Here is an 8,559-nt window from a genome sequence, read left to right as displayed (position 1 = left end):
AGGGGGGAGGGGGGAGGGATCGCATTGGGAGTTATACCTGATATAAATGACGAATTGATGGGTGCTGACGAGTTGATGGGTGCAGCACCCCAACATGGCACAAGTATACATATGTAACAAACCTGCACGTTATGCACATGTACCCTAGAACTTAAAGTATTAAAAAAAAAAAGGTCCCTACCAAAAAATATATATATATATATAATTATTTAATATTAACTATGGTAATAGTATATACTGGAAATAAAAGTAAAAACATCATTACAATGCATTAAAGTCAATAAACAGGCTCCTTTTCTGACACATGCATTCTTCTGAAGTAGACTTTTCTCTTTGAAGAACATTTTTGGTGAGTCAAACATTTAATCCATGTAATTTCATAAATGATAATTTATTTAAATTCACTTACATAAGAATAAAAGGTGTGTTTCTCTGCTTCTGTGTATGTAAGTGATTTTAAAGAGTTGATCTTGAGAAGTCAGTTATGTTCTGTGTAATTTTCAAATTCTCATAAACACACTACCCCATATATCCCAGCCCACATACTTCAGCTGAAGGTGAAAAGAAAATCTCTCTCACAAATCTTTTGTGACGTTCTTTCAGGCTATTAAAGAGCAAAAATCTTTGTAAGAATAATTTATTCAAACTCTGCCATTATGGTATTTCATGTTTAAAATTTATCTCACATTAGGACAAATTTACCCATGGGTTAAACTCATATATAAAACAACACTGTAGAGTCCAGTAAAGGGTGAACTACTTTCTAGAGTTGCACTGTATCTTTAATATATGTAATGAGCATCCATTTCTACTTATTTTCTAATATACTATTTTTTTTCTATATCTCCTGCATTCCTTCTGTGGTAGTTGTGCACTATCAATTTGAACAGAGTTTCAGAATTTGCATTTAAATACTAAAATTGAAGAGAAGAGTATGGCTCATTCATTCACTTCATTTATTTAACAAGTGTTTATCAAATACTGCTAGGAAGCAGGAACTCAGATCTGGGGATACAATGGTGTGCAAAAAGAGGATATATTCATGTTCTTTGAGAACATAAATAGGAACTGGGTAAGAGGATATAATTCATTTCACAGGCTGTCCCTGTTTGATGACAAGTTCATGACATAAAGTAATTTGATAAAATATAGGAACATGTGAGCTAACTCAGGCTGTTGTTGAAATTTGTTTCTTTTAGTCATCCAATTGTTAAAGAGTATATTTTGATCAAAATTTTTGTACAGGCTAATTACAGTTTTCTGAAAATCTAGAAAATTATGAGACATTGAGGACAAGTATTTTAAGTTTTTCATATAAAAAAAGTCAGATATTCACTTTGTATTTGTTGAATACATGAGTGAGTTAATTAATAACAAATGCTGTCATCTTCTCTTCCCTCATGGTTTAGCATTTTCTTTGTACTCTAAAATTAGAGGGGGCTAAAAATATCAGTGATATTTAAAAATTTGACTCTCCAGCTGTGCTAAGTAAAATTTAAAGATTCTTATTTATTATTTGATGTCATTTGGGTACTCCTGTTTGGATGTCATTTGTGTAACCTCCTGTTTCTCATCATCGTGGTTCAAACTGTAGATATCAGATCAAAATTACCTGTGTCTTGCTGTAATTCATTCATTTAACAAACTTTGGTCATTTGCATCATTTAAACAGTGATGGGGATACAAAGGAAAATTATAGAAGGTCCTGGCCTCAGGAATTAACTTTACTGGAGGAAATAGTCATGTATAGGGAAAAAAAATATATATGATTTAACTTAATGTGTGATCTAATAAAGTTACAAACAGTTTTTGAGTATATAGAAAAGCAAATAACTATTTATAAAACTCTGGAAAATTTTCACATAGGAAAAAAGAGAGAAGCACTCAGAGAAAAAGGCATAGAAGCTTCTAGAGACATGGATGGTCATGGGACGTTCAGGTCAATGTGAAAAATTCGACGTGGATGAAGAGGTATTCTGTGACCAGCTAGGAAAGAATACTTTCTAAAGGCCATACTAAAAAAAACAAAACAAAACCTCATAATTTTTATCAGAGGAACAAGAGGTCAATTTGTGTTTGGAGGAAGGGGAGAAAAGTGCTTTTTTAAAAATAAAAGATTATGTACTTTAATCATGAACAAATAATTTAGAAAATAGCTCTCTAGTCACTCCGGCACAGCGTTTGTGCCTACTGGTTATCAGAAACCGAGCCCACGTTGTTCTCTAATACGTGTAAGCGTTTTTTTTCAAGATGCCTGAGGAAGTGCACCATGGAGAGGAGGAGGTGGAGACTTTTGCCTTTCAGGCAGAAATTGCCCAACTCACGTCTCTCATCATCAATACCTTCTATTCCAACAAGGAGATTTTCCTTCGGGAGTTGATCTCTAATGCTTCTGATGCCTTGGACAAGATTCGCTATGAGAGCCTAACAGACCCTTCGAAGTTGGACAGTGGTAAAGAGCTGAAAATTGACATCATCCCCAACCCTCAGGAACGTACCCTGACTTTGGTAGACACAGGCATTGGCATGAGCAAAGCTGATCTCATAAATAATTTGGGAACCATTGCCAAGTCTGGTACTAAAGCATTCATGGAGGCTCTTCAGGCTGGTGCAGACATCTCCATGATTGGACAGTTTGGTGTTGGCTTTTATTCTGCCTACCTGGTGGCAGAGAAAGTGGTTGTGATCACAAAGCACAACGATGATGAACAGTATGCTTGGGAGTCTTCTGCTGGAGGTTCCTTCACTGTGCAGGCTGACCATGGTGAGCCCATTGGCAGAGGTACCAAAGTGATCCTCCATCTTAAAGAAGATCAGACAGAGTACTTAGAAGAGAGGCGGGTCAAAGAAGTAGTGAAGAAGCACTCTCAGTTCATAGGCTATCCCATCACCCTTTATTTGGAGAAGGAGTGAGAGAAGGAAATTAGTGATGATGAGGCAGAGGAAGAGAAAGGTGAGAAAGAAGAAGAAGATAAAGATGATGAAGAAAAGCCCAAGATCAAAGATGTGGGTTCAGATGAGGAGGATGACAGTGGTAAGGATAAGAAGAAGAAAACTAAGAAGATCAAAGAGAAATACATTGATCAGGAAGAGCTAAACAAGACCAAGCCTCTTTGGACTAGAAACCCTGATGACATCACCCAAGAGGAGTATGGAGAATTCTACAAGAGCCTCACCAATGACTGGGAAGACCACTTGGCAGTCAAGCACTTTTCTGTAGAAGGTCAGTTGGAATTCAGGGCATTGCTATTCATTCCTCGTCGGGCTCCCTTTGACCTTTTTGAAAACAAGAAGAAAAAGAACAACATCAAACTCTATGTCCGTCGTGTGTTCATCATGGACAGCTGTGATGAGTTAATACCAGAGTATCTCAATTTTATTTGTGTTGTGGTTGACTCTGAGGATCTGTCCCTGAACATCTCCCGAGAAATGCTCCAGCAGAGCAAAATCTTGAAAGTCATTCGTAAAAACATTGTTAAGAAGTGTCTTGAGCTCTTCTCTGAGCTGGCAGAAGACAAGGAGAATTACAAGAAATTCTATGAGGCATTCTCCAAAAATCTCAAGCTTGGAATCCACGAGGACTCCACTAACCGCCGCTGCCTGTCTGAGCTGCTGCGCTATCACACCTCCCAGTCTGGAGATGAGATGACATCTTTGTCAGAGTATGTTTCTCGCATGAAGGAGACACAGAAGTCCATCTATTACATCACTGGTGAGAGCAAAGAGCAGGTGGCCAACTCAGCTTTTGTGGAGCGAGTGCGGAAACGGGGCTTCGAGGTGTTATATATGACCGAGCCCATTGACGAGTACTGTGTGCAGCAGCTCAAGGAGTTTGATGGGAAGAGCCTGGTCTCAGTTACCAAGGAGGGTCTGGAGCTGCCTGAGGATGAGGAGGAGAAGAAAAAGATGGAAGAGAGCAAGGCAAAGTTTGAGAAACTTTGCAAGCTCATGAAAGAAATCTTAGATAAGAAGGTTGAGAAGGTGACAATCTCCAATAGGCTTGTGTCTTCACCCTGCTGCATTGTGACCAGCACCTATGGCTGGACAGCCAATATGGAGCGGATCATGAAAGCCCAGGCACTTCGGGACAACTCCACCATGGGCTATATGATGGCCAAAAAGCACCTGGAGATCAACCCCGACCACCCCATTGTGGAGACTCTGCGGCAGAAGGCTGAGGCCGACAAGAATGATAAGGCAGTTAAGGACCTGGTGGTGCTGCTGTTTGAAACCGCCCTGCTCTCTTCAGGCTTTTCCCTTGAGGATCCCCAGACCCACTCCAACCGCATCTACCGCATGATCAAGCTAGGTCTAGGTATTGATGAAGATGAAGTGGCAGCAGAGGAACCCAGTGCTGCAGTTCCTGATGAGATCCCCCCTCTTGAGGGCGATGAGGATGCATCTCGCATGGAAGAAGTAGATTAGGTTAGAAGTTCATAGTTGGAAAACTTGTGCCCTTGTATAGTGTCCCTGTGGCTCCCACTGCAGCCTCAAGTGCCCCTGTCCCACCTGGCTCCCCCTGCTGATGTCTAGTGTTGTTTTTCCTCTCCTGTCCTCTTGTTGAAGGCAGGAAACCAAGGGTGTCAAGCCCCATTCCCTCTCTACTCTGACAGCAGGATTGGATGTTGTGTGTTGTGGTTTATTTTATTTTCTTCATTTTGTTCTGAAATTAAAGTATGCAAAATAAAGAATATGCCATTTTTATACAAATAATAATAATAATAATTTAGAAAATAGAGAAAAGTGGAAAATAAAGATAAGTATATGGATTCTACTGCCAACCTATAACCTGGAGATACTCTGTGCTAACATTTCAGGTATGTTGCAAAATATGTTTCTAATAATCAACTGGATGTTGCAATATGGAATCATACAGTACATGCTGTTTCTCATATGTGTGTGTCTGCAATAGATGATGTAGCTGTATATTGACAAGAAAATCTATTTTAAATGCTAATAATTGTTAAATTTGAAAAGTGGATTTTCCATGTTAAATGAATATGGAATGTAATCCCAGTAAGACAATAAAACATACTTCACTCCTTACAAAAGTAACCTCCAGATGGATCAGAGGTGTAAACGACAAAACAGGAAAAAGCTCTATAGTTTCTTAGAAAAATAATAGAAACCTTTTATTTTATATGTAATGACCTTCGATGGAAACAACTTCCACGTATGACATCAAACTGAGAAATTAGGAATAAAATATTGATTAATTTGTCTATATCTTTAAAGAATATGTTTGCTTGGAGGACGCACCACAACCACACAAGCAAAACAAAACCAAACAAAACACAAAATCTTGAAAGTAATTGTAACACAAGCCAAAAATATGTAACTAATATGCTCAATATAACATTGCTTCATATAATTTTATCTAGGAAAAGTCTTCAGATCATACATATATAGGTCGATAAACTATCACAAATGTAACTCCTTGTATAATTGTCACTCAGCTCAAGGAATAGAATGTCACCAGTGTTCTAGAGGATTCTCTAGTGTCCCTTTCCTAATGCTACTTGTTCCCAAGAGTAACTACTGTTCTAATAGCTTTAGTATAAATTATTTTCATCCAGTTAGTTCTTTGTCTAAAAGGAATCACATGTATTGAATACTTTTTGTATGACTTCTGCTGCCTGTGTGTGATATTTCACCATATTGTTTATGTGGCTATAGATTGTTTATTATCCCTACTGAATAGTATTTCCTTAAGGGCCTACCCCACAATGTATTCACTCTCTTGATATTTATTGGCTTACAGTTCTACCTACTGCTTTCATGCCGTATTTTTCTGTTCTCTAGATGACACTATTTCTCAGATGCCTTTAGTTGTTCTCAGAGCTTGCTGTCTAGAATTTCTTTCCCTTTGCTTGCACATCTCCCAACATGATGTTTTTCTCCTATAGAAAGAGCACACTTCCTTATTTTGACATTTCTTTCTGGCAGCTGCATCACAGAGTACATGGTTTAGGCTTCTACAAATGAACACCAGCCTTGGAGATTTAACACAGTCTTCTCTTAGTCATCAAGCATTCAGAAATAGGGAACGTTGAAACGATGTTGAGGTGAGTTCAAATGCAATGTTTACTATGTCCGTAAAGGCTACATTCTTGCAACACCCAGATCCTTCTACTGATTCCAGACTACCTCTTCTGATTGAATACCTGTTCTAAGTCTCAAAAAACTTTCCTGTAGCATATTCTAGCTCCAGGCCACCCCAAATACCTTTTTATTCTGTATTTTTACCAGGACAGGATAAGAAAGAATGGATTTGGGCTGCAAACATTTTCATGGACATTACAAAATAGGCATTTTCTTTTTGGAACTGGTTGAAGAATGAAGTCACTACTTCCTATTAGCTGTGCTCTTGAGGAATATACCATAAATAGAAACAGTGAAGGGAAAAAAATCTGCTTTAGAAATGTTCAAGAAATTGTTTAAGACGTACTAGAGCTTTGTACTAGACAGGAAAGTGTGTTGTCTTCAGAGTTCTAAAAGTTCTAGAAGTCTCCCTTCTACCTCTTTGTATCTATATAGAGGTATTTTAATTATCCCTTTTCAAAAGGGGTAATGCTCCCAATTATGTGCTGATTTTCCAAGGAGACTCATTGTTTCATTTTGTAAACCATTAAGCCTTGTAATCATATTGAGGACTCCAAATAAGTTGTACATTCTTGTAGTAACATTTTGGGGCCTATATGACTAATTTATTTTGTCACTTGTATTATGAATTTAGTTTAGGATGAAACTAGTTTTAAAAAGAAAAAAGCAATTTGACTATTTGTGCAAAAGTGGACAGAACTAGCATAAAAGAGGATGTTGTTCAGGAAAGATATGTAGGTAACAATTACCCTATGACAATTTGTGACGTTAAATTTGTTTTTCTTAGAAAACACTAGGCCTCTTATTCTCCCTAGTAATTTTGTGCAAACATTTGCTTTAAAAGTCTATTGAGGCTGGGCACAGTGGCTCACACCTGTAATCCCAGCACTTTGGGAGGCCGAGGAGAGTGGATCACCTGAGGTCAGGAGTTTGAGACCAGCCTGGCCAACATGATGCCCATGTACAAAAGTTAGCTGGGCATGGTGGTGGGTATCTGTAATCCCAGCTGCTTGGGAGGCTGCAGCAAGAGAATTGCTTAAACCTGGGAGGCAGAGGTTTCAGTGAGCCAAGATCGTGCCATTGTACGCCAGGCTGTATGACAGAGCGAGACTCCATCTCGGGGAAAAAAAAAAAAAGGGTATTGAGTTTTTTTGTTTTTTGTTTTTTGTTTTTTTTTGCACAGAGTCCTCATCTGCAATCAGTTTTGAGGATTTTTGAAGAAAATGCTAAATCCAGCTCATGTTTTTTTCCTATGAGTGTATTCCACCCCCCACCCCAGGATATTGTGATTATAATGTCTCTTCAATGCTCAGTGGACAGCCATATTTAAGGTACTTTCTTTTAATTACATTGTTGATACCAATTGGCAGGTAACTGTCAATGGATTGGTCCATGGGTACTAAATTATGGCATAGTATTTTTTAAGTTCTGTAACTTCTGAGTGGGTATCTAAAATCATTTTGATAGTGACAGGAGGCAGCCAAATGTCTAGGCAGATAGAGGCGGGTACCCGATGAAACCCCACCTCTAAGACTAAGACAGTTTAAAGCCTGAAAGCCAAGCTACAGGTTAAATTTCCAGACCGATTGGTAACTTTTTGTCCTATTTGGAGTGCTTTTCTTTGATTGATCCCCACCTTTCACCTATTTTGCATATACCAACCCTTTCCAAATTCTGTACACTGTCATGCCCACCTTTAAGTGCTGTTTTCACTTTAACATTTTGCATACTCACAAATCAATCAGCATGCACTCTCCATCCTGTGCCTATAAAGACCACAGACTCAGTTGGTATAAGCGGGGATGGCCTGACTTAGGAAGAGACAACCTGATTTCAAGGAGGTTGGTCTGCGTTCCCGAATCTGCTCCAGCTCCCCTCTCTGCTGAGAGCATTTTTCATCGCTCAATAAAATTCTCCACCTTCATCATTCTTCAACTGTCCATGTGCTGTCTTTCTTCTTGGATGCTGGAAAGGAGTTCAGGACCCACCGAGTGAGGGTACTGAGAAAGGCTGTCACACTGGCCCTTTGCCCTCACCAGAGGAGGGCAGCTGCCCCACATGATGAAGCAAGGGGCCAACTGAGCTGCTAACACACAACTAACTGCAGATAGCAGAAGTATGGGGACACTGTAACACCCCTCTGAGGCTTTGGGGTCGTGGGCACCCTCACCTGGGTGCTACCATGTTCCCCTTGAGGCGACACACCTGGTCTGGCCACGAGTCCTGCATGGAGCTTGTTCCTGTGTCAGCACCCAGAGAGTCAGCTGAATCCTGCACTCATTCACTCACGTGCTCCCTCTCACAGAGGTTTGAGTACCAGGGGAGGGGTAGAGGGTCACCCCTGCCATGAGTCCAGCAAAGGGGCTCAGAAAAATCCTGCATCAATTTCAATAATGTACATCCTTGGAAGAATGTCAGGACTTCACAATGATGATCCATCTGCTCTTGGACTCTAAG

At 39.5% G+C, this 8,559-nt stretch overlaps 2 protein-coding genes across 2 annotated transcripts; both read left to right on the top strand.

The window, feature by feature from the left end:
* The first annotated feature begins 2,153 nt into the window (after positions 1-2,153).
* Positions 2,154-3,282, top strand: LOC117082708 (heat shock protein HSP 90-beta-like). The gene has a single exon (XM_033209638.1). It carries the CDS (start codon positions 2,251-2,253, stop codon positions 2,911-2,913), a length of 663 nt encoding a protein of 220 aa, XP_033065529.1. The 5' UTR covers positions 2,154-2,250; the 3' UTR covers positions 2,914-3,282.
* LOC117082707 (heat shock protein HSP 90-beta-like) lies at positions 2,230-4,710 on the top strand. The gene has a single exon (XM_033209637.1). It carries the CDS (start codon positions 3,337-3,339, stop codon positions 4,423-4,425), a length of 1,089 nt encoding a protein of 362 aa, XP_033065528.1. The 5' UTR covers positions 2,230-3,336; the 3' UTR covers positions 4,426-4,710.
* The last annotated feature ends 3,849 nt before the right edge of the window (positions 4,711-8,559 follow it).

Source organism: Trachypithecus francoisi, unplaced genomic scaffold, assembly GCF_009764315.1.
Source record: "Trachypithecus francoisi isolate TF-2019V2 unplaced genomic scaffold, Tfra_2.0 Lachesis_group9, whole genome shotgun sequence".
NCBI classification, from domain to species: Eukaryota; Metazoa; Chordata; class Mammalia; order Primates; family Cercopithecidae; genus Trachypithecus; species Trachypithecus francoisi.
Note: the sequence above shows the minus strand (reverse complement) of the source record. Positions and strands in the feature narration are given on the sequence as shown.